Genomic DNA, 26,009 nt, shown 5'->3' on the forward strand with positions numbered 1-26,009 from the left:
TTTTGCATGATGTACTCTGCATGTAAGTTAAATAAGCAGGGTGACAATACACAGCCTTGACGTACTCCTTTCCCCATTTGGAACCAGTCTATTCCATATCCGGTTCTAACTGTTGCTTCTTGACCTGCATACAGATTTCTCAGGAGGCAGGTCAGGTGGTCTGGTATTCCCACCTCTAAGAATTTTTTCACAGTTTGTGGAACTACACCAAACTAAAAAGCTATTTTTACATAGCAAAGGAAAATATTAACAAAACAAAAAGGCACCTTCCTGAATGGGAGAAGATACAGTTGTCCTCAGGGGATTGATTCCAGGAGTCCTTGAGGATATCAAAATCCATAGATCCTCAAGCCCTTATATATTTTTATTTTTTAAGTGAAGTAGAGTTGATTTACAATGTTGTGCTAGTTTCTGGTACACATCAAAATGATTCGGCTTAACATATAGTTTTTTTCATATTCTTTTCCATTATGGCTTATTACAAGACATTGAATATAGCTTCCTGTGCTATACAGCAGGGACGTGTTGGTTATCTATTTCATATATAGTACTTTGTATCTGATAATCCCAAACTCCTAATTTATCTTTCTCCTCCCCCTATCCCTCCTTGGTAACTGTAACATTGTTTTCTATGTCTGTGAGTCTGTTTCTATTTGAAAAAAGTTCATTTGTATCGTATTTTTGTTCCCAGGTAGAAGTGATCTCACATGATATTTGTCTTTGCCTGACTTACTTCACTACTTAGTATGACTGTGATAATCTCTAGGTCTAGCCATATTGCTGCAAATGGTATGATTTCGTTCTTTTTTATGGCTGACTGATATTCTACTATATATACATATACTACATCTTCTTCATCCATTCATCTATCAATGGACATTTAGGATGCTTCCATGTCTTGGCTATTATAAATAGTGCTGCTATGAACATTCTGGCACATGTATTTTTTTGAATGAGTTTTTATCTTTTCCAGATATATGCCCAAGAGTGGGACTTCTGGAGCATATGACAACTCGATTTTAAGGAACCTCCATACTGCTCCCCACAGTGGCTGCACCAATTACATTCCCAGCAGGATTACAACGTAGCAGAATTTCCTTTTCTTAACACATTCCTTAGCATTTATTCATAGACTTTAAAAAAAATTATTCATAGATTTTTTTGATGATTGTCTTTCTGACTGATGTGAGGTGATACCTCAGTGAAGTTTTGATTTGCATTTCTCTAATAACTAGCAATTTTGAGCAACTTCCCATGTGCCTAGAAGCCATCTGTGTATCTTCTTTGGAGAAATGTCTAGATTCAAGCTCCTTATATGAAATGGCATATTCAGTTCAGTTCGTTCAGGAGCTCAGTTGTGTCCGACTCTGCGACTCCATGAATTACAGCACGCCAGGCCTCCCTGTTCATCACCAACTCCCGGAGTTCACCCAGACTCACGTCCATCAAGTCGATGATGGCCATCCAGCCATCTCATCCTCTGCCGTCCCCTTCTCCTCCTGCCCCCACCCCTCCCAGCATCAGAGTCTTTTCCAATGAGTCAACTCTTCGCACGAGGTGGCCAAAGTACTGGGGTTTCAGCTTCAGCATCATTCCTTCCAAAGAAATCCCAGGGCTGATCTCCTTTAGGATGAACTGGTTGGATCTCCTTGCAGTCCAAGGGACTCTCAACAGTCTTCTCCAACACCACAGTTCAAAAGCACCAATTTTTCGGCACTCAGCTTTCTTCACAGTCCAACTCTCACATCCATACATGACTACTGGAAAAACCATAGCCTTGACTAGACAGACCTTTGTTGACAAAGTAATGTGTCTGCTTTTTAATATGCTATCTAGGTTGGTCATAACTTTCCTTCCAAGGAGTAAGCATCTGGTTGGTGCAAAAGTAATGATATTTTTGCATTGCTGAAATTTGCCATTTGATATTGGAATATATTCTAAATAAATGTACTTATGTTATACATCATTTTAATGCACATTCTTGCTTTTTTTTTTTTGCTAACAACATTACTTGTTTATTTTTTATCTATTTTAGACGATGTAAATGGTTGACAAAAAGCAATTTGAAGCAATTTTCTTATCTGAGTTCAAAATAGGTAGTAAGGCAGTGGAGACAACTTGCAACATCAACAATGCATTTGGCCTGCTGCTGCTGCTAAGTCACTTCAGTTGTGTCCAACTCTGTGCGACCCCATAGATGGCACCCCACCAGGCTCCCCCGTCCCTGGGATTCTCCAGGCAAGAACACTGGAGTGGGTCGCCATTTCCTTCTCCAATGCATGAAAGTGAAAAGTCAAAGTGAAGTCGCTCAGTCGTGTCCGACTCTTAGCGACCCCATGGACTATAGCCCACCAGGCTCCGACATCCATGGGATTTTCCAGGCAAGAGTACTGGAGTGGGGTGCCATTGCCTTCTCCGGCACTTGGCCTAGGAACTACTAATGAATGTACAGTACAGGAAGTTTTGCAAAGGAGACAAGAGCCTTAAAGACGAGAAGAGTAGTGGCTAGCCATCGGAAGTTGATGACAATTGAGAGCCATCATCAAAGCCGATCCTCTTACAACTATACAAGAACTCAACGTCAACCATTCTGTGGTCATTTGGTATTTGAAGCAAATTGGAAAGGTGAAAAAACTCAGTAAATGAATGTCTCATGAGCTGACCAGAAATTAAAAAAACACTCATTATGAAGTGTCATCTTCTCTTATTCTATGCAACAACAAACCATTTCTCAATTGGACTGTGACATGTGACGAAAAGTGGATTGTATACAACAACCAGCAGTGACAAGCTCAGTGGCTAGACTAAGAAGTACTTCCCAAAGCCAAACTTGCACCAAAAAAAGGTCATGGGTCACTGTTTTGGTGGTCTGCTGCCTGTCTGATCCTCTACAGCTTCACAGATCTCACCGAAACCATTACATCTCTGAGAAGTATGCTCAGCCAATTGATGAGATGCACTGAAAACTGCAGCTGGCATTGGTCAACACAAAGGGTTTCTATCTTCTATCAAAAAAAGATAGGTCAACAGAAATTCTCCTCCACGACAACCACCCAACTGCATGCTGTACAACCAATGCTTCAAACACTCAGCAAACTGGGCTATGAAGTTTTGCTGCATCCACCATATTCACCATTTTCAACTGACTACTTCTTCAAGCATCTCAACAACTTTTTAGAGGGAAAATGCTTCCATAACCAGGAGGAGGCAGAAAATGTTTTTCAAGAGTTTGTCAAATCTCGAAGCATGGATTTTTATACTATAGGAATAAACAAACTGATTTTTTGTTGGCAAAAATGTGTTGATTGCAGTGGTTTCTATTTTGATTAATAAAAATGTGTTTGAGCCTAGATATAATGATTTAAAATTCACAATCCAAAACCATAATTACATTTGCATCAACCTAATTCACACAATGAATATAATCAGCCCCTATATCCTTGGTTGGTTGAATCTGAGGATGTGAAACCCGCTGATATAGAAGGTCAACTGTATTTGCAAATGATATATCCAGTAAGAGGTTAATATCCAAAATATACAAAAAACCTCTTACAATTGAACATCAAAAAAACAAACAATCCAATTAAAAAATGGATGAAGGACCTAAAAAGACATTTTCCCAAAGAATACATACAGGTGGCCATGAAAAGATGAATAGACACATGAAAAGACAGTAATTATCAGGGAAATGCAAATCAAAAATCATAGTGAGATACCACCTCACACCTGTCAGAATGGCTAACATCAAAAAGACAACAAATAACAAGTGCTGGTCAGAATGTGGAGAAAAGGGGACCCTTGGGCACTGTTGGTAGGACTGTTAATTCGTGCAGCCACTATGGAAAACAGTATGGAAGTTCCTAAAAAAAATAAAAAATAGAATTACCACAGGATTCAGCAATTTTACTTTTTGGGTATTTACCTGATAAAAACAAAAACATTCAAAAATAAACATGCACACCATTGTTCACTGCAACATTATTTATTAATGTAATAGGTAAGATACGGAAGCAACCTAAGTGTCCACTGACGGATAAAAACATGAGGTATACACATACAAGGTAATATTGGGGGCTTCCCTGGTGGCTCAGACAGTAAAAATCTGCCTGCAATGCAAGAGACTTAGGTTCAATGCCTGGGTTAGGAAGATCCCCTGGAGAAGGGAATGGCTACCATACAAGGTAATATTAATCAGCCATTAACATAATGAAATCTTGGATTTCCCTGGTGGTCCAGTGGCTATGAATCCGTCTGCCAATGCAAGGGACATGGGTTCAATCCCTGGTCTGTGAAGATTCCACATGCCATGGGCAACTAAGCCCATGCGCCACAACTGCTGAGCCCATGTGCCACAAATGAAGCTTGCGTGTCTTAGAGCCCATGTTCTGCAACAAGAGAAGTCACAGCAAATAGAAGCCCATGCACCACAGCTAAGGAGTAGCCCCTGCTTGCTACAACTAGAGAAAGCCTGCTCACAGCAACAAAGACCCAGCACAGACAATAAATAAAGAATTTTTTTAAAGGTCCACATCAAATAAAAAAAACCTTTAAAAGAAAATATGAAATCTTGCCACTTGTGACAACATAAATGGATTTAGAAAGTATTATGCTAAGTCAAATAAGCCAGACAAAGAAAACTAAATACTGCATGATCTCATTTATACGTGGAATCTAAAAAACAAAATGAAAACATACTAGTATATACAGAGAATAAACAACGGTTGCCAGATGGGCACAACAGGTGGTAGTGGTTAGGAAGTACAAACCTCCAGTTATGAAACAAGCAACCCAATGGAGATGTAATACACAGCATAAAGAATATGGTCCATATAACACTGTAATAACTGTATGAGGTCAGATGGTTCCTAAACTTATTAGGGTGATCATTCCACAATGCATGCAAATGTCAAAGCTCTACATAATATACCTGAAACTAACACAATACAGTAAGCCGCCTTCAAACAAAACCTTCAAGTTGCGACCTTCCAAAGATGTGATTGAGTGTTTATGTGTCCACTCTCAGAAGCTAGTTCACCTGTCTGGCGTACTCTATCATGTGAGTACACCCTCTACAAGTGGTTGCACTTCTGTGCACTTTACTGTACAGTAGTGTCTAGAGTACAGTATCTTTATTTCAAGTCCAGGATGTTCAGAAGCAAGTATAAAAGCAGGGGTGATGCAGGTGGTACTGCTACCAGTCCCTGAATGCCATCTGTTGTATTGGGCTACTCTACTTTTCAAGGTACTGTACCATAAGATTAAAACTATTTTCTTCTGTGTGTCTGTTTATGTATTGTTTTATAGTATTTGTACAGTATTTGTTTTAAAGTATTATAAACCTGTTAGTACAGTACTATACAGTCGATTGTGTTAATTGGGTGCCCAGGCTAACTTTGTTGGACTAAGAATAAATTGGACTTGCGAATGTGCTCTTAGAATGGAACTCGTTTGTATGTAGGGGACTCACTGTATTGTTATGTCAACTACATTTCAACTGGGAACTCCTCGGTGCTTTCACTGAGCTGTGGTCTGGGTTCAATCCCCTGTTGGGAAACTAAGATCCTACAAGCCGCACAGCACGGCTAAACAAATTTTAAAAACCCCATAATATGTCAATTAAAAAAAGAAAGGAAAAAAAACCCAGGCTGAATGGCCTGGAGACCAGAGAAAGGAAGTGGCAGGATTTGTTGTTAACTGAGAGAAGGGACAGCTTTATAACTAGCATACCTATTGAAGGGCCTGGGCTGCCAGGCCTGGGCAGTCACAGCCTCCGCCCCTCATACACCCAACGAAGCCTGACACTTCATTTGCTCTCAGCCTCATCGCTGTCTCCGAGAAACCCTGGTATCAACTAGTCACCAACAACTGGGGTACTTCTAGGGATTGACATGAAACCTGGAGCAGTTCTCAAGGCTTGCCTCCTCCACTTCATTCAGGCCTCTGTTCAAACGTCACTCCCACAAATAGAGACTCCCTGATTACCTCTGCCAAAAATAGCTCCCTGTCAACTCCAACCTTCACCCTGGTCCACATGTTTAATGGTTCTTCGATCACTGCCTAATCTTTTACGACATATTCATTGTTTGTCTCCCTCACAAAAACACAAGCTTATGCGGGCAGGGACTGTTTTATTAGTCACTGCTGATCCCTGGCACCTAGAACAGGGCTTGCTACCCAGTGTGAGCTGATTAAGTATCTGCTGAATGAACGGAAGAAACAAACTTCACAAAAATGATGACTCAATGTCGTGGCATCCACCCTGGTGGTCTTGAGCCTACCTGTGAGACCAGTTTTATTAATAACTTGCTGTGTGGCTTTGGGCAAATCACTTCACCTCTCAGGGCCCATACTGCCTCACTCCTTAAACAAGGAAGTGGATCAAGCAAAGACAAAAGCCCCTTCCAACTCTACAGTCTGCAAAACACAGATCTGATTATCCTCCGCAAGGCAACTTGTTACTAGCCACAGGTGAATTCAGATTTACCTCGGATCAAGACATTTTTTACATGATCGTTGATTCTACTCAAGAAGTCTCTCCTCTAAGCTGAATAAGGCTGAGTAAATGGCAAATGGAAACACCGTCTGTCAGGAGCACAGTGTTGCTCTGAAAGGAACAACTCCACAGCCCCAGAGGGCAGAGGGACGGCCACTTTCCCACATTCTTCGGGGGTACCAAGACCCCACAAGGCATCGTGGGAAGATGGGGCCTGCCCTCTGAAGGGGACGGACCATTGGATAGTGGGAGGAAGAGAAGTCACAGGTGGTTGTGGAGAAAGCAGGAGTCCTGTGCCCTGGAATCCAGACCCCGCAATCCTCAGCTCTGCTTTTTTCAAGACGTCAAACCGTCTCTAGAGTCTGCCTCCCGCCTATGACTCCCCTCATCACTGATGGGGTCACAGTATCTTTCGTCTGGAAGTCCTTCTCAGACTTCCATGCCCTGGGAGAGACCTTCCTAGACTTCCTCGGAAGCCAAATTTCAGATTCTCAAAGGATGCCTGGACCAAAGGGATTACTTGGACCCTCCCCTATCCCGAGTCCTAGGCCTCTGGCTGTCACCAGAGATACCAAGTAAGGTACGTGGCGAGGCCCTCGGATCCTCTGAGAGGCTAACAGCATTGGGGGTCTCGCTGCTCGTGCGGAAGTCACGCCCCAGGTTCCAGAGGAGCGGCCCGGCGGCAGCCCTAGTCCGCCAGGGTCGCGGCCCGTCATCTCAAGCCCGGAAAGGAACCCGCGCCTCCTCCCTCGCGGCCCAGCCCACGCTCACCGCCTTCTCCAGGTGGCTGCGCGCCTGCTCGCTGTTCTTGGTGTGGTGGTAGAGCACCGAGCCGAGCTGCAGATGTGTTCGGGCCTCAATGCGCTGAGGCGGCTTGAAGGGGAACACGGCCTGCAAGCAGTGCACGCACAGGCGGATCTTGGGCGGGCTGGAAGTGCGGAAGTGCTCGGCAAAGCCCAAGAGCGCCAGGTACCACGACTCAGCCGCCTCGGCCTGCGCTGCTTGGGCCGCCGCAGCCTGAGCCGCCGCCGCAGCCTGAGCCGCCATTTTAGCCTCCACAACAACAAGCCGCCGCCACAGGGAGGCGGAAACAGGCGCGTGGGGCGGGGCCGGAGCTCCTCGCCTTTCTCGCGAGAGCTGCTGCACAAAGCATCCTGGAGTATGTAGTTTGTGTTTGAAGTGGCGGCGGCTCCAGGAAGGTCTGAGAAAAGGCGACATTCTCTGGTCCGCGTAACTGAGACGAGAGATTGCCGATTGGCTGAGGTTTGCGTTCCTGGGGGGAAGACCCCAGATGTCCAAGCAATGGTAGGTGTTGGCTTGCCGAGGCGGACTACATCTCCCATCAGGCCACGCGCACTATAACAGGCCCCCCCCCCCCCCACCAACTCCGGTGGCGCCGGAGCATTGTGGGATTGGATGAGTCTCAAGATGGACAACCGGGATGTTGCAGGTAACAGCCCCCGCCTACCCTCGAGCGTCCGCCTGGGTCCTCAGGCTACGCGTCTTTGCTTCGCCATCCCGTCGGGCCTACCTCAACCCGTTGGCCCTTAGCCTCAGCCTCCGGGCGTCTGGAAGAGGCGGCTTTTGCACCACCCCAGTCTCCTGGGACCCCCCGCGAGACCCGGTTATCCTCCCCGCCCCCACCGCTGGTTTGGTGAGGACGCCAGGCTTTCCTCAGAGGCCGCCGCGGTTATCTGCCCTGCGCCTGCTTTCCGAGCTGACCGCCTTAAGGGCTGCTCCAAGCTCCGCTCCCCGAGCCAGCGGCAACCTTCCGGTCTTCTGCGCCCCTCTTTTCTACTAAGCTCCTTCCTCGCCTCTATCCCACTTTCTGGAAAAGCTGCTTTTCCGAACTGCACTCTGACTCCCTGTACACATTTTCCTGAGTCTTTAGAGCCCCCCTTTTACCATAAACCTTGCCCCTCCCTCTCTCCCAGTTCTAGCGCCCCCAGACTGGGATACATTCAACAAACATACTTTATGTGCTAGGCACAGTGTTAGTTGCTGAGGATGCAGTGGTATCCAAAATGGGGACGTGTCGTACTGAAGGTTACTTTTACCGAGGCATCGTACAATGCACAAGGAGGAAATATTTACAGAGCGTTATAGTCACTTGAGAGAGTGGAAATGCAGGCTGCTGAGATTGAGTGGTCAAGGAAGGCCTTTTTGAGCAGAAGACATTTGAGATGAGAAGGTGCCAACTATTGGACGGCAGAGCCTTCCAGGGAGAGAGGAACAGCAAGTGTAAAGGCCTTGAGGGTTTGTTATTTTGAGGAATATCAGGGATGACCTGGAAGTGGGAAGGGGGTTATCTCTGGCAGGGTCTTCAAAATCAGCTTTCAGAGTTTGGGTTTTATTTTGAGCCCCACGGGGAACCTTCGAGGTGGCTTTTCTATCTCCACAACTGCCACCCTTGTCTGAAGACACCATCATCTTTTGCTTACAGCCAGTAAGCCTCCTGGTTGTCTGCTTACTCTGTCCAATCAGTAGCTGGAATGATCTTACAAATGAAAGTACCAATTGGATCTTATCAGCTTAATACTCTTATCAGCTTAATACTCCCCTGTGGCTTCTTAAAGCCCTTTAAGTAAAACTCAGACTTCTTATCTTCTCCCACCAGTCCCTGTGAGGCCCACCCCTGGAACTGTCCATTTTGACCACATTGGACCCTTGCTAGTCCCTTGGGCTTTTACCTCTGCTTCTTGCTCTGCCCAGATCAGTCCCCATGTGGCTTTTCAGGAAGCCAGCTCTTTATCTTTCTGGTTTTAGCTTAAATGTCCCCTCTTCTAAGGGCTGTTTTCTGGCTGCCTTAGCTCTGTAGGTGTTCCTCTGTTATTCCTTCTCACCATTTTTTGTTTGTTTCCATCAGAGAGCTCTTAGGATTTTGCAGCTACTTTCTTGTTATAAGTCTGTTGTATCCTCAGCCAGAGGTGAATCACACATGAGCAGAGCTCCATCTGTCTTGTTTAGCACCAAGTACAGCAGCCAGTGCATAACTCAGTAAATGCTTGCTAAATCAACGAACAGATGTGTGACTGTGAATGAATGTCAGTCTGAATGCCCGTTGCTGCAGGCAGCAGCACCTGGGCCGCACCATGTAGCAGCTGCTGGGCGTGTTTGTGAAGCTAAGGTGATTTCTTTCTTTCTTTTTTTTTTAAATTTATTTTTTATTGAAGTATAGTTGAATGGCAATGTTGTGTTTATTATTGCCGTACAGCATAGTGATTCAGTTATACGTATATATATACATTCTCTTCCATGTTCTTTTGCGTTATATCCCAGGATATGAATATTCTTGCCTGTGCTGTACAGTAGGGCCTTGTTCTTTATGTATTCTGTACGTACGAGTTTGCATCTGCTAACCCCAAACTCCGAATCCAAACACCAGTCTCTTCTCTATGTCCCTGATTCTGTTCCTGTTTCATAGATAGGTGCACTTCTGTCATATTTAAGATGTCAAGTAGAAGTGATATCATATGGTATTTGTCTTTCTGACTTCACTGAGTATGATAATCTCTGGTTGTATCCATGTTGCTGCAAATGGCGTTATCTTACTGTTTTTTATGGCTGAGTAATGTTCCATTGTACACATGTATGACAACTTTATCTGTTCATTTGTCAGTGGGCATTTAGGTTGTTTCTGTGGCTTGGCTATTGTGAATAGTGCTGTTATGAACAGAGGAGTTCATGTATCTCTTTGAATTATAGTTTTGTCTCGATACATGCCCAGGAGTGTTATTGCCAGAGCATATTTTTAGTTTTCTGAGAAACCTCCATACTGTTTTCCATAGTGGCTGCACTAGCTTTCATTTTCACCAACAGTGTAGTAAGGTTCCCCTTCCCCACACCCTCTCTAATATTTGTTTTCTGTAGACTTTTTAATGGTGCTCATTCTGAGTGGTGTGAGGCAGTACCTCGCTGTAGTTTTGATTTGCATTTCTCTCATAGTTAGCAGTGTTGGGCATCTTTTCATGTACCTGTTGGTCATCTGTATTTCTTCAGAGCAAAGGTGATTTCTGATGTACTTCTTTTCCCGCCCCAGGAAAGGCTAACCGGTGGTTTGGGGTTGCTCCTCCCAAGTCTGGAAAAATGAACATGAACATCCTTCACCAAGAGGAGCTCATTGCTCAGAAGAAACGGGAAATTGAAGCCAGAATGGAGCAGAAGGCCAAGCAGAACCAGGCGGCCAGCCCTCAGCCCCCGCATCCTGGCGAGTAAGTCTGCCCTGAAGCTGGGTTAGGGTCTTAGAAGGTCACCAGCAGAGGGTTTTGCTTGTGAGAGCAGTTGGGATGTTACTGCATCTGACTCCAACCTGATGATGCAAGGAGGGCCACAGGTTCACTCTTTTAGGAGGCTCAGTGTGGCAGGAGAGAAACACAGGGTGTGTGGGATCCCGGAGGACGGCTGCCACCTCTTTCACTCCGTGGTTATTTACTGCTGACATTTGTGGGCCAGGGACCATGAGTATAACCCAAAGCAGAAACCCAGATTCCATCTCTGCCCTTACGGGGCTCACAGTCTACTAGCAAGGAGGAGTCCCAGTTACACGCCTGAGCCGACGGTAGGTAACGCAAGGCATTGTGCTCCCAGATGCAGAAGAGACTGCATGCTGAAGGCCCAGGCAGAGCCGGCCCTTTGAGGACGCAGGAAAGGGCTGCAAAGGCCAGGAAGGGAGCTGAGCCCCTGTGTGTCAGGCACCCCGAGCTGCTGCAACAAAGGGGCAGTTTCGGAGTCAGATGAGAGGTAGTTTGAGCAGGGTTTCCTCCTGACTGTTCTGAGAGACTCTGTAGGCACCCAAGAGTTTTGAGCAGCAGTGATGTGATCAGGGTGACAAGATCTCCATGCTGGAGACTGATGGAAAGACAAGTCCCTTCCTCTGTGGTCTGAAATGTGGAGCATATTGTTCAGTCACTAAATCATGTTCAACCCTTTTGTGACCCCATGGACTGTGCCCACCAGGCTCCTCTGTCCATGGAATTTCGCAGGCAAGAATACTGGAGTGGGCTGCCATTTCCTTCTCCAGGGGATCTTCCCAACCCAGGGATTGAACCTGTGTCTCCTGCAAGTGGATTCTTTACCACTGAGCCACCAGGGAAGCCCATGAGCATGTTAGTCCTGCACTGAAGCTTTGTTCCAGCACCCACGTTTTCTAAGAGTCCATGGCTTCTCCCCAAAGGAGAGACTCCCCTAACAATGACTAATCTGCTTTCTGTCTGGGTGGATTGGCCTATTTTAGATGTTTCATGCGATATCTGGCCTTTTGTGTCTGGCTTCTTTCACTGGACATAATGTTTTCAAGGTTCATCACTGTGTAGCTGTGTCAGGACTTCACTCTCTTTTTTTTGGACTGAAAAATATTCCATTGTATGAATGGACTGTGTATTGTTTACATGTCATCAAGAGCCATCATTCAACACCTGTGTAATACCCCCTGTTGTTTGTTACGGGTAGTTTTCACGTGGGATTCAGTTGTTGGCATGCTGTTCCCCACAGTGGGTTGGTTTGGTTTTTTTTTTAAAGCCATGTGCAGCTCGCGCAATCTTAGTTACCCAGTCAGGGATTGAACCTGGGCCCTCAGCAGTGAAAGTGCAGGGTCCTGACCACTTGACTGCCAGGGGATTCCCTCCAAAGTGTTCTCTTGTCATTCATTGTCCCTGCCTCTTTCTGTCCCTCCTGTTGGAGGTGTACGCAGCGTGAGGACAGGGCCAGGGTCACTAGAAGGCTCCGCTTGTTTAACGCCAAGGCTGGTTATCAGTGGGTCTTTCTTTCACATAAAACAACTTTTGTTGCCTTTGCTCTCTTTTAACTTTAAAGATAATGCATATATGTGGTAGAAAAACTGGGAAGTAGAGGGAAAAATAAAATCATTGTAACCCTGCAGCTCACAGGCAAGTGCTGGTTGCTTTTTGATGGATTTTTGTAAACTTTTGCAGTCAAATACATGTTGACATAAGTAGGACCATGCTGCAGATACTGTTGTACGTCTCGCCTTGCTGTTTTTCACTTATCGTTGTGCTTGGTGGTTTTATTTATAAAACTTGAGCTTTCCAGGACCATTCCATCTGCTCTATGATGTCCTGTAATTTATTTAACCAGCGCCCTTTGTTGACTTATTTTTTTTCCTCTTTTCTTTCATTAGAACGGATTTCTAGGAGGCTAGAACTTTATTTTAAAGGAAAAAATTCAGACCTGTGGGCTCCTTGAGCTTTTATCAGTTATTGAGTGTGTCTGTATGATGAGCATGGCTCTGAAAGCGCATGTGAGGAGTTTCTGAGGCTGGAGCAAGACAGTATGTTGTAGTAAAAGATGAAAGAAGTAGAATACATAACCGTGATAACAGCTTTATTTTCTTCTATTTCTAATTAAGGATAAATCAAAGAAGTATACCAAACTGTTTGAGTGACCCTTGTGAGGCGAGGAGGCTTTTGGGGGGTTTTCTCCTTGCTTTCTATATTTCTGTTTTTTTTCCAGATTCCCATTTGCTCATAGTGAGCCTCCATCACTTTTTGCTCAGCTGCATCCCACTCTTTGTGACCCTGTGGACTGCAGCCTTCAAGGCTTCTCTGTACCTGGGATTCTCCAGGCAAGAACTCTGGAGTGGGTTGTAATTTCCTTTTCCAGGGCATCTTCTGACTCAAGGATCTGAGCCTGCATCTCCTGTGTCTCCTTTCAATGGCAAGCGGATTCTTTACCACTGACCACCAGGGAAGCCCACTATAACTTTATGATAAGGGTTTGCTTTTGTGTTTCGTTAAAAATACATTTTCTTTTTCAAAATAAAACGTACTTGGGACTTCCCTGGTGATCCAGTGGATATGACTTCACTTCCCAGTGCACGGAGTGCAGGTTTGATCCCTGATCAGGGAACCAAGATCCCACTTGCCCTGCGGCCAAAGAGCCAAAAGCGTAAAACAGAAGCAATATTTAACAAATTCAGTAAAGACTGTGAAAATGGTCCACATTAAAAAAAAGTCTTTAAAAAAATAAAACATGCCCTTTGTAAAAATGAAAGAGAAAGTAATAAGAGTGTAAAATTTCTCTCTAATTCTCCCACCAAGAGATTTCTTTGGCTGTTTTCTTGGACACATGTGAAATCCACAGAAGTGCTGACTGACCTCAGCCCAGAACTGTGGTCACACACAGGTGTAGACACAGGCCCTGCCTTTGGGAACCATACAGTTTGGCTGGTAGGACAGATACGGGAGCCAGCGAAAGCCCAGATGACTCGTTAACAATAGGTACGGCAGGTGCTGCGTGGGAGCAGGGCAGGTGCTTCTGAGCCGTCTTGTTGGGGAAGCCTTTGAACCCAAAGGGTCAGCACGCAGATAGAGACAACTTCAGCACAGGTAGCATCCCATTGACTAGTAGAACCAGCTTGTTCGAGCTGACTTCTCTGAAGGCCGCTCCCTGCACTCTGTGGGCCCCCAGCATCTTCGGGGGTCCATTTGGGGCCCCCTTAGAGAACAGTGGTGGGGGTAGGACAGGCCGATGCATTGTACACCCTGCCTCCTCTCAAGGCTTATCCTCTCTGTCCTCTGCCTCCGGTCTAGAATTGCAAACGTACACAACTCTAACGTTTCCAACAAGTTTGCCAACGACGGCAGCTTCTTGCAGCAGTTTCTGAAGTTGCAGAAGGCACAGACCAGCACAGGTAAGCGCGGTCCCCCCCTGCCCTGTGTCACCGCCTCCTAGAGTTACCCCTGCTGACTCTCCCCCCAAAGGGTCCTCGGTGCCTTGAAAGTTGGCAGGTCCCACCTCAGCCTCGTTCCTCTCACCCCTTGTTCACTGAGCACCTTCGTTCTGCTTGTTCTCACAGGAAGTGCCCAGGGGAGAATGCAGACCCTGCCATTGAGGTGCTTACCCACAAGACCTAGAGGCAGATAAGCCAGGTTTCTATTTGGGGAGGGGGCGGTGGGGGCCAGAACTCAGCACACCTGAGGGACTGTGGCTTGAGTTAGAGAGGTAGCTGCAGTGTAAGGAACAGGCCCTCCTTCTGTAGGTGGTGAGGGGCCGCTTGGCCCACAGGAGCTGTGTGGGAAACGCCAGGTGTCAGAATCTCACCTGTGGGAGTCCACCCACGACTATGGTTGTGCACTTTACTAGTCTCATTTTTTTTTAATTTCTTTTATTTACTTACTCGTTTGTTTATTTTTGGCTGCGCTGGGTCTTCATTGCTGCGCTCGGGCTTTCTCTAGTTACGGCAGGTGGAGGCTCCTCTCCGGTTGCGAGTCACATGCTTCTCATTGCAGGGGTTTCTCCTGTTGCAGAGCACAGGCTATAGGGCCACTCGGGCATCAGTGGCTGCAGAGCATGCGTATGGGCTCTAGAGTACAGGCTCAGTAGTTGGGGCACACTGGCCCAGCTACTGCCCATGGTGTGTGGCATCTTCCCAGACGAGGGATTGGATCTGCGCCTCCTGCATTGACAGGTGGATTCTAAACCACTGGACCACCAGGGGAGCCCCGCTAGTCTCGTGTTTACTATAAGGAAGTTACTGGTGAAACAGCTGACTCTGGACTTCTGTCAGGTTTCCCAGCTAACAGCTAGAAAAGTTAACCCAAGGCCAAGTTTGCCCACAGAGAGGGAGGAAGGGCTATAAGAGCCCTTCACTGCAGGGTCTCAGGCCATGAATTGTGGTTGAAAAGTCCCAAATAGGCTAGCTCCTGCCCGCTACTGCTAGCTCCTGCCCGCAGCAGTCAGAGGGGGTGGGTGGACGCTGTATGGGGGATTCGGGTCTTATCCTGAAGAGTTGCTGTATCACTAGTCTGTGGATGGTGGAGAAGGCAATGGCACCCCACTCCAGTACTCTTGCCTGGAAAATCCCATGGACGGAGGAGCCTGATGGGCTGCAGTTCATGGGGTTGCGAAGAGTCAGACACGACTGAGCGACTTCCATTTCACTTTTCACTTTCATGCTTTAGAAAAGGAAATGGCAACCCACTCCAGTGTTCTTGTCTGGAGAATCCCAGGGACGGCGGAGCCTGGTGGGCTGCCATCTATGGGTCGCACAGAGTCAGACACGACTGAAGCGACTTAGCAGCAGCAGCAGCAGTCTGTGGATACGGGTGTCAGAGCTACCTACCGCCAGAGTTGCCGCTTGCAGAGGCCTGGGCTGGGTGACCCCTATAGGTTGTTTCTCTCGAGGTCTCGAGGGTCCTCATCTGTAAGTGGGGGTGGCATCTTCCCTGAGTGCTTCTGAGCACCCACTGTCTGCCAGTGCTGTGCTGGAAGCTAAAGAGCCCAGCCAAGGGGGACTCGGGGCCGTTCAGGCAGGAAGACAAGGAAACCTGCACCACAGACCTTGAGTGTGGGTCTCCCTCCTTGTATCCCAAGATGCTCCCCCCAGCGCACCCACTGCCCCGCCTCGTGTGCTCCCCCGCACCGGGAAGAGGCCCCCCCTCATCAGTAGCCCGCTGGGCCAGGTGAAGAACTACATGCACGCCAAGCAGCTGCCTGTGGCCAGCCGCCCGAGTGTCTTCCAATCTCCTGATGAGGACGACGAGGAGGACTATGAGCAGTGGCTGGAGATCAAAGGTAAGGTGCCAGGGCTGCTGCCCACCGTCCACAGCTGCTCTTCCAGCTCCACAGGCAGGCTCCATGGTCCCGGGGAAAGCACAGCCGGCTGTGGGTTGCTCGGGGTGTGGTCAGGGCGTTGCCACCAGGCCTCCAGGCTGAGCCAAGGGTCAGAGTGAGGCCCTTCAGGATGAGGGAGGTGAAGGAAGAGGTGAGGAGTAGACCATGGGGAGCCTGGAAGGGCTGCAGAGTGCAGGCTTCTTCCTGGGAGCTGTTTGGCTCATTGTCCACTTTTGTGGGGGCTGGTCTCATGATGGGGTGGCGTTCTCAGGGGAGTGTGCACTTGTGTACTCCTCATCCAGTTCTAGAAGAGGAGCTCCTCAGTGTGGGTTAATTGTCTCCACTAGTTTGGGCCAGAGGTGTGAGCACAGGGGTTGGGAAGTGCTCTCTCCAGTCCAGCGCAGGATGGTCATTGGCCTTAGCTGAGCCAGTTCAGGCCCCGTGGTGGAGGAGGGCGGGGAGGGGGCTGGTGGCGGCACTCCCAGTGCGCCCAGCCATGTCCGTATTCAGAATGAGATGGGGTGCCACCTGAGCTACGTGGATCCCAGCCCTGGGCTTCCAGGGTGGCTGGTGCAGTCACGCCCCTGACAGTGAGGACAGACTGAAGTGACCATGCTATCATGTTGTGACAGCCTCTAGATGTCTTGCTCTGGGTGAGGTGCTGACTTCAGGCCTTGCATCTGAACAGAGCAGTGGCCAGCCTCGAACCCTGGAGCTGTAGTCAGAATGGAGCCAGTGAATGTGGTGTTTCCTCTGAGAGGTGCCCTGGCAGTCCCAGTGGTACCCTGCTGGGAACTGCCAGTTTAGGAGGGACAGTGGGTGCCTCAAGGCCCTTGAGACCTATTGTGGCCTGCTATTGATTTAACCTCAGAGAAGCAACTGCGCTTATAAAGTAACCAGGTTAGGATCGTTGCCAGGCATGTGGCAGGAGGGTGAGGCTGAGGGGAAGGTGGGCGCGAATGTCCCTGAGACCTCTTATAGGTCCTCTTGTAGGCCCTTCTTGGCCACACCTTGTACCACTCCTCTCTCCCAGCTCCTCCCGAGCTTCCTGGCAGTACAAGCAACAAGGAGAAAGAGAGAGGCCACAGACTCAGTGTCTCGCCCCATTGCCAGGAGAAGCAAACGTTCCTAAGCACTGACTGACATCAAGAAATTTCTCCTGGGAGCTCTCGTATGAGGGATTCAAGCTGTATGAAACAGGCCAGCAATAAATACAGAAGCAAGTTCCATGTGGCTCGAAGTAGAGGTCAATACAAGTACAGAAATATATTTTTTAGTTTGGTTCACTGTAAATGCCCTGAGGTAACAATTAAGTCCGTCGCAGTGAGCCCCCCTAGCTCCCAGATGTTAGTCTGGAAACACACTTTCTTACTCACGGATGCCAGGACTTGTGGAGAATGGCTGGCACTCAGTCTGGGCAGGAAGTGTCTGACATGTCCCAGAAGCGCCCTTTCCCAGCAGATAGCAAGGAGGCAGGCAGAGACTCCTGGGGCCAAGCCTGCAGGCCTTAGGAGCCAGTCTGAAGAAGCTCCACCAGCCACAGAGGGGAAGATGGAGCTTCTGTGATGACGTGAATTGCATTGGATTGAAACCTACCCGTGTCTTTCAATCATAGTTTATAGTGATATTTAAAAAAAATATATCATCTTTGAAGGATGAAAGGGAACGAATATATTGTACTGAAATATAAAGAATTAAGTCATGTAAATAAAAGAATTGAGTATTCCAAAAAAGGGGGGGGAAGCTGGCTCTGTTTTCCGACATCTCCCTGCCAGCCTGGTAACTGGCTTGGCCTTTGGGAGGCTCACACACTTTTCTCCCCCCTTGGCGTGTCTCACAAAGGCTGTCTAGACCGACTCACCCTCATCATGGTGCTTTTGTGTATGGACTAGGACTCCCAACAGCCTCCCGCATTTCACCCTCTTTTCCCCCCACCCCTCTGTCCTTGTGGTCCATAGAGAGAGTGTGCCTGTTGACTGTGGGGTGTGTGAGTTGAACCCCAGTACTGACAGCCTCCTTAAAGTTTCACCCCCAGAGGGAGCCGAGACTCGGAAAGTGATAGAGAAATTGGCCCGCTTTGTGGCAGAAGGAGGCCCCGAGTTAGAAAAAGTAGCTATGGAGAACTACAAGGATAACCCGGCATTTTCGTAAGTATTTCTGGGAGGGGAAGGCCACTGGTACTTAATGTTCTTGCCACACGTTAGTACATGCCCACATTCTTATGAGGCCGTGGTGGTGACTGAGGCCGACCGGGGCTGGGTGCTTACTTGCGTGGGCCAGATACCACTTTGTATTCACACCGGAGATTGCCAGGGGCTCCAGTGTGGAGACTTACTTTTGGGCCCCGTGAAGGCGTCTCTGCTCACCAGCTTGCTTTTGCACACCATGTCTTCAGAAGCTGCATGGGCCCACCCATCCTTGTTGCTCATTTTCTACTCTCTGTTCTGTAAAACTCCTCTCCAGGTTTTTGCACGATAAGAATAGCAGGGAATTCCTCTACTACAGAAAGAAGGTGGCTGAGATAAGAAAGGAAGCACAGAAGTTGCAGGCAGCCCCTCAGAAAGGTAGGTGGGCGAGGGGGGTGGGAAGCTCTGGGGAGGCGTGTAGACAAACCACACCCCATGTGGACTTGGGGTCCTTTCCTGGAGCCCTCCTTGGCATGGGGTGGCGCTGACAGTGCAGGTTTGTGCCCTCCCAGGCAGCTGGGGTCATGCTGGGACTAGCACTGGTTGCCATTGCTCCGAGGAGTGGGGAAATGTAAGGGTCGAGGTGAAGATCAAGGGCATGTCCAGGAGCTCAGCTCCTGGGAAGTGCATGCAGGGAAGAAACGCTTGCCCCTTGGTTCATGGTCATTTTCACAAGTGCTTATGGGCACCTGCGGCATGCTGGGCACCAAGACACAAATGCAGTGCCTGACACTTGGCAGGGGTGGGCGGTGGAGTGAGGGGCCAGGAGACGGAGACAATTAGCTGGTTAGAGGGTGGTGGGATGACTGTCAGGGGAAGGGGGATGCTGTCTGGTCTCCAGTTGGGATGAAGTGAGGCCCCAGCCAAGTGCTGGTGGGTAGCAGGGGCCTTGATCTGTAAGCCGAACGTGGGCCGCATCCCCCCACATTACCTGGGCGGCTCCCATCAGAAAGGCCGAGATGGGGCTTCCTGTCTCCAGCCTGGACCAGGCCACCCCTCACCTTCTGTTCCCACCATCCCAGTGTGTGGTCCAAAACCCTCAGACCTATGGGGTGGGAAGGGGTGGAGCATGGGGGGGTGGAGGCTCAAGATATTATTAATTTTGCTTGGTTCCAGTACAGTAATCTGATTCCCATTTGCCTGTTTTTCTTTGTATTGTTCCTAAAATAAACCCCTCTTGTTTCCCGTGGGGTTCTTAGCAGAAATTAGGCTGTTGGGTGTGGTGAGTTGAGCTCAGTACTGACAGCCTGCTTAAAGTTTCACCCCCAGAGGACGAAGAGGTCAAAAACCTCGCAGAAAAGTTGGCCAGGTTCATAGCGGATGGGGGTCCCGAGGTGGAAACCATTGCGCTCCAGAACAACCGTGAGAACCAGGCATTCAGGTAAGGGGGAGCACCCACTGGGGGGTGGTAAACTCTCACCCTAGTCATAGCTTCCCTGCTGAGAAAATGGGGTCGGTATACTACTGAGACGCTCTAGGATCCCATGGCAAGAGGTTAGCAGAGCCAGACCCAGGTCCAGGAGTTTCTGATCACAGAGTTCAGCCCTGCTACCCCATCGGCATTCTCCAAGTGCACATTGGTTCCTGAGTCATCCCTGAGCCAGGTGTGTGAGGGCCTTTGGAGCCTTCTGTTCTCTGGGAGCCTCGTCGAGAAAGTCTCTAGCACTTGCCTTGCTCTTTTTGTAGCAGAATAGACTGGGCTCTCAAAGAGAAACTAACAGGCTTGTTGTTCGCTGTGTGCATCCTCTCATCTGTACAGCAAGGGAGATGATAGGAAAGTGGGGAACGTGGTACCTCAGGCTCTGGGGTGGGCGGACCACAGCCTGTGTGCATGGTCCACAGAGCATGCAGGACAAGCAGCCGGGCCTCGCTGCTGTCCCCAGCCATGACACCACACGCCACCCCCTCAGGCTGGGTCTGTGCTCACCCACTGCCATTCTTTGGGTGGGTTCAGCCCCTGCTCTTTATGGGGGCAGGCTGCTGGGTGGCAGGATGTTGGGTGGGGTAGGGTGGTCACTGCTGCAGGGAGGGGCCAGGCAAAGGTTTGTGAGGTGGGCACTGAAGCCATTGTGAGGGTGATGCCCCCTCGAGGACACTTTGGGCAAGTAACACAGGTTCCTACTCAGTCAGTGAGGAGATGCGATGGCACTCGTAACAAAAAGTGTCGGAGCAGCAGCCATCTGGGCTGGTTGATTGAGCAGCTCTAGACGCCATCAGGGACACAGGAAGAAGGAAGCAGGAGTGGAGGCTGGGCAGGCGGCCAGTCGCATCTACCACACGTGAGGCAGCGTGAGCTAGACACGGAACACTGAAGGGCGTCTGGAGGGACTGCCATGCAGGAGTGATGCGGCAGAGATGGCGGAGGTGCAAGGCGAGTGTCAGTGCAGATGGGCCGCGGAGCCGGGCAGGGCTCAGTCCCAGAGGGCTCAGGCTCATTGAGAGCCTTTGGAGGGTCTGCACAGGGAGTCAGGGTCAGCTGTGCTTCAGCGTCATCTGGCCACAGCTGTGGAGGGTGGTCAGACCCAGCAGGTTGGGACACATTGGGGCACGGGAGAGCCATCAGGTGGGGCAGAGGAGGACTGCTGAGAGTTCAGATGTCCCTGTGAGGGGTACGCAGGCATCTGGGAGCTTTTATGGGGGCCATGGGGCGTTCAGGTCTAGCGCTCAGAAGACCCAGGGTCTCCTCACAGTGTAGTGATACCAGCTGCTGCTCTGCACTGTTCAAACCAGTGTTACTTAGCAATCCATCACTACATCTTTTTTCCCTTCCTTCACGTAAGTAAGTTCATTTATTTCAGTAGGAAACTTAGTGTCCAATCACTCATCATGACTAGAGCTGACTAAAAATCTATTGCAGGCAAAGTGGGTGAGGTAATGGGATTCTGTACAAAGCCTCCAGCCCAGGTGGCTCTCCCTGGTCAGAGGGTTCCTAGGCTCAGCAGCTCCAGCTGAGCCTTTCCTGTGGGGTCAAAGCCAAGAGACATTATCACCACAAGTGACTCCAGGCCCGCCCTGCGGCTGTAGCCCTTTGGGCAGGCATTGCTGGCAGGCATGCAGCTTGTGGGTAGTGACAGGGTGGCCGCTGGGGATGAGGGGCATGAGAGCCCGGGGGTGTCTGGCAGGGAAGCAGCTGAAGGTGACTCTTGTGGTCTGGGGGAGCTCATTTCCACACCAGAGCTGATCCACGGTCAGCACTCCCCGAGTTGGAGAAAGCATAAGCAAGGAAGGATCAGGGGTCTGGGCCGGCGTAAGACATGCAGGTTCACACCAAGCAGACGGTTTCCTCGCCCCTTGGTGTGGAAAGGGGGTGGGGGTCAGGTGCAAGGCAGCTCCTCTCACCCCCACATCTAACAGTCATCTGGTGTTCCTGCTGCTCTTAGTCCTTTGCTGTTCTCCTGATTTCTGAGGAGCTCTGTGTTTTGGGAAACATAATAGCTATGCTCATCTGTGGAGAAGCTGGAAATACCTGTTCCTTTGACCAGTCATCCCACTTCTGAGATGCCATCCCCAGAAATAATGTTACATATAGCACTGTCGTAAGTCATGAAAAATTAGTAACACAACGAATGTCTAGCCCCAGAGGGCTAAACCCAGTGTAATCTTGGCCATCGGAAGTCACGCTGTTGAAGGCGGCAGCAGCCAGCAAATCTCAAGCCGTGTGTGGCTCTTATCACATCACCTGGGTGAACCATGTTCTTCACAGCAGCCTGGCCTGTTGGCCTTCAACCCGTGAGGGAACCAAGGAGGCCGGTCTGCGGAGATGCCTTCACTACCATGCCATGCTGCAGTCTAATGGGAAAGCCATATGTTGTTGGGTTAAGAAACTTAAAAAAAAAATCAGGATATGGAAAATAGAATCACACCTCTGTTCAAATATAACTCCACTGAAAATAAGTCTGGAAGGAAATACACCAAAGTGTTAACTTTGGTTAACTCTGCCCACTCCAACCAGAGGGGTCTTGGTTGTAAAATCCCCTGCACTTGCGCCCAGGGCCCACAGTGAGCAAGGACCCTCCTTGCAGACAGGCTTACCCATGGGGGGCTTGTGGGTGCTGCCTCTCAGAGCAGCTCTGAGGAGACGCAGCAGGAGCCATCAGCTGAGGCCAGGAAGAGGCAGGCCTGTGAGCCTAGCGGAGACCCACTCCATTTGGCACTGCCTCCCTGCCCCAGTGGGTGAATTCCCCAGTCTGCTTTTCTTGGAAAAATCAGATTGCTTTAAATCCATGTCCTGGTTGCCATGAGTCTTTTTTAAATCCAGCCATCTGCTCCCTTCCATCTTTGAACAACTTCTTGCTTTGGTCTCTTATATTTTAAGATGTTATTTTTGGAGCAGTTCTAGGTTCACAGCAGAATTGAGGAGAGGCTACAAACACTTCCTATGTGCCCCCTTCCCTGACACACGCACAGCTTCCCTCGTTATCAACATCCCCACCAGAATAGTATATTTGTTACAATCAGTGAACCGGTATTGACATACCATAATCACCCAAAGTCTGTGGTTTACATTAGGGTTCACTCTTGGTGGTGTGTGTTCACTGAGTTTGGACAAATGCGTAATGACATGTGTCTGTCATTATATATTCAGAGTGTTCGTTCTCTCTGCCCTAAAATTCCCTGTGTTCTGCCTGTTCATCCCCTCTTCCTCCCCAACCCCTGGCGACCACTGATCTGTTTACTAATTCTAGTTTTGTCTTTTCCAGAATGTCATTTAATTGGAATCATAGTATGTTGCATTTTCAGATAGGCTTGCTTTACTTGGTAACGTGCATTTAAGGTTGCTCCGAGTCTTTTTTTTTTTCCCCTTGTAGCTTGATAGCTCATTTCTTTTTAGCACTGAATAATTTTCCCTTGTCTGGATGTACCACCATTTATCCATTCACCTCTTTCAGGACATCTTGGTTGCTCCCAAGTTTTTGCAGTTATGAATAAAGTTGCCTTAAACATCTGTATTCAAGGTTTTTATGTGGACATAAATTTTCAGCTCTTTATGTACCAAAAAGTGTGATTGCTGGATTGTATGGCGTATTTAGTTTCGTGAGACACTGCCAAACTGTTCCAGAGTGGGCTGTACCTTTCGCGTTGCCCCCCAGCAATGAATGAGTTTCAGTTGCTCCATATCCATATCAACATTTGATGTTGTCGTGTTTTGGATTTTGGCCATTCTTATAGATATGTTGTGATAGTCGTTGTTTTGATTTGCATTTCTCTGATGACATGATGTAGAATATCTTTCCATAATGTTTATTTGCCATCTGTAAATCTTTGGTGTGGTGTGTGTTAAGGTCATTGACCTGTTTTTTATTGACATACTTGTTTTCTTTTTTTTTTTGCCTGTTAAGAGTTCTTGGTATATTTTGGGTAACAGTCTTTATCAGATGTGTCTTTCACAAATATTTCTCCCAGTCTGTGGCCTGTCTTCTCATACTCTTGACTTTGTCTTTTGGAGAGCTGAAGTTTTTAATTTTAATTAAGTCCAGTTTATCAACTGCTTTCATGGATCTTGTGCCTTTGATGTTGTATCTAAAAAGTCCTTGGCATACCCAAGGTTATATAGATATCCTTCTGTGTTTTGTTTACAGATTCAGGTTTTACATTTAGATCAGTGATAAGCTTTTTGAGTTAATTTTTGTGAATGTGAAGCTTATACGGTCTGTCCAGTTTTTGTGTGTGTTTTTGGCGTGTGTCTGTCTGGTTTCAGCACTATCCCTTAGAAAGACTGTTTTTGCTCCATTGCATTGCTTTTGCTCCTTGGTCATAGAACCGTTGACTGTACGTGCCTGGGTCTGTTTCGAGCTCTTTATCCTGTTCTTTTGGCCTGTTTGTCCATTTTCTCTCCAGTCCCCCGCTGCCTTGATTACTATCAAGATAATACTGATTACTGACAAGATGATACTGGCTTTACAGGAAGCCCTGAAGTCAGGGAGTGTCAGTCCTCTGGCTTTGTTCTTCCTTTTCAGTATTGTGTTGGCTGTTGTGGGTCCTTTGTCTCTTTATATAAACTTTCAAATCAGTTTGTCAGTATGTACAGAATAACTGATTCCAACTGGAATTGCACTAAATCTGGAAATCAAGTTGAGAATAACTGACACCTTGACAACACTGAGTAACTTTCTATCTGTGAACATGGATTATCTCTTCATTTATTTAGTTCTTCTTTGAATTCATTCATCAGAGTTTTTTAGTTTTCCACATACAGATCTGGTACATATCCTGTTAGACTTACACCTGTGTATTTCGTTTGGGGAAATGCTACTGTAAATGGTATGATGTTTTTAATGTCAAATTCCATGTATTCGTTGCTGGTGTATAGGAAAGTGATTGACTTCTGTAGATTAACCTTGTATCCTGGAGCCTTGCTATAATAGCTTATGAAGTTTTAGGGGGTTTTTTGGTCTATTCTTTTGTGTTTTTTTTTTTTTTTTTTTCTGCACAGACGATCATGTCATATTTCTTCCTTCTCAGTATACTTTCTGTTCTCTTTTCTCCTCTTACCGTATTAGCTAGAACTTTCTGTATGCTAATGAAAAGCATTGGCGAGGTGGGATATTCTTGGCTTGTTTCTCTTAGTGAAAAAGCATGAGGTTTCTCATCATTATGATGTTATTGGGTATTTTGGTAGATACTCTATCAAGTGGAACAAGTTTGCCTGTACTCCTAGTTCACTGGGAGTTTTCCTCATGAATGGGTATTAGATTTTGTTAAGTCTCAAGCTTTTTCTGCAGCAATTGATGTGATCATGGGGTTTTTCTTTTTTAGCCTATTGACCTGATGGATTACATTACTTGATTTTCAAGTGTTGAACGAGTCTTGCATGCCTAGAATGAATCCCACTTGGTTGTGGTGTATAATTCTTTTTTTACACTAATGGATTAGGTTTGCTAACATTTTATTGAGAATTTTGACATCTGTGTTCATGAGAGATGTTGGTCTATAGTTTTCTTATAATGTTGTCTGGTTTTGCTGTTAGGGTAATTGAATAACTTAAAAAGTATTCCGTCTGCTTCTCTCCTCTGAAAAGGATTGTACAGAATTGGTATAATTTCTTCTTTAAATATTTGGTAGAATTCACCAGGGAATTTAATTGGTTCACTTTCTTTAATAAAAATAGGCCTGTTCAGATTGTCTGTTTCTTCATTTTGTGAGTGTTGGCAGGCTGTATCCTTCAAAGAATTAGCCTGTTTCATCTGGGTTATCAAGTTTGTGTGCATAGAGTTGTTCGTAGTAATCCATAGTATTTTTAAAGTCCATGGGATCTGTAGTGATGGCTGCCCTTTCATTTCTGTTGTTAGTAATTTGTGTCCTCTTTTTTTCTTAGCTTGGCTAGAAGCGTAATGATTTTATGATCTCTGTTTCTTTCAATTTTTACAAATGTTCCTCATCGAGTTTTCTGAAGGGCATACATGCTTGTACTGTGACCCAGAAATACAAAGAAGATGCCACAGGCTCCCCCATCCCTCCGTCCCACCCTGAGTACCAACATTAGCAGACCTGGGAGTCCTTCCATCCCTCTGGTGGCTCTCATGTAGAAATAGTCTGTGGATTTTTTTTCCTGCTAACTTTTACAAAAGGAATTTACAGTGCACTGGAGCCGCATGTTACTTCTGTAGTACAGCGTTGTGCTGTGACTGCCGTTCCAGGTTTGTGAGTGCAGGTCTAGCCACTTCTTGTCAAGGGCTATGTAATCTCTGCTCTGGACAGGCTTTGCTATATAGAACAGGGCTGTGATGCTCCCCTCCAGTATGGACTCTAGACGTGGGACG

The 26,009-nt window shown here is 47.5% G+C and overlaps 2 protein-coding genes across 3 annotated transcripts in view; one reads left to right on the forward strand and one right to left on the reverse strand.

Moving 5' to 3' along the window:
• MAU2 (MAU2 sister chromatid cohesion factor) overlaps positions 1-7,558 on the reverse strand; it is a 39,053-nt gene extending 31,495 nt beyond the window's left edge. For both annotated transcript variants that reach the window (XM_005208473.5, XM_002688519.7), the window contains exon 1: positions 7,265-7,558. In XM_005208473.5, coding sequence (XP_005208530.2) covers positions 7,265-7,540 — 276 coding nt within the window. In that variant the 5' untranslated portion in view covers positions 7,541-7,558. The remainder of the gene's footprint in view (positions 1-7,264) is intronic.
• Positions 7,559-7,907: 349 nt separating this feature from the next.
• Positions 7,908-26,009, forward strand: part of SUGP1 (SURP and G-patch domain containing 1) — a 32,070-nt gene continuing 13,968 nt past the window's right edge. The window contains exons 1-7 of the mRNA NM_001103278.1: positions 7,908-7,943; positions 10,533-10,704; positions 14,041-14,141; positions 15,824-16,024; positions 18,087-18,210; positions 18,527-18,627; positions 19,507-19,630. Of these exons, the coding sequence (NP_001096748.1) occupies positions 7,910-7,943; positions 10,533-10,704; positions 14,041-14,141; positions 15,824-16,024; positions 18,087-18,210; positions 18,527-18,627; positions 19,507-19,630 (857 nt within the window). The 5' untranslated portion in view covers positions 7,908-7,909. The remainder of the gene's footprint in view (positions 7,944-10,532; positions 10,705-14,040; positions 14,142-15,823; positions 16,025-18,086; positions 18,211-18,526; positions 18,628-19,506; positions 19,631-26,009) is intronic.

Source organism: Bos taurus, chromosome 7 (genome assembly GCF_002263795.3).
Source record: "Bos taurus isolate L1 Dominette 01449 registration number 42190680 breed Hereford chromosome 7, ARS-UCD2.0, whole genome shotgun sequence".
In the NCBI taxonomy this organism is placed as follows: Eukaryota; Metazoa; Chordata; class Mammalia; order Artiodactyla; family Bovidae; genus Bos; species Bos taurus.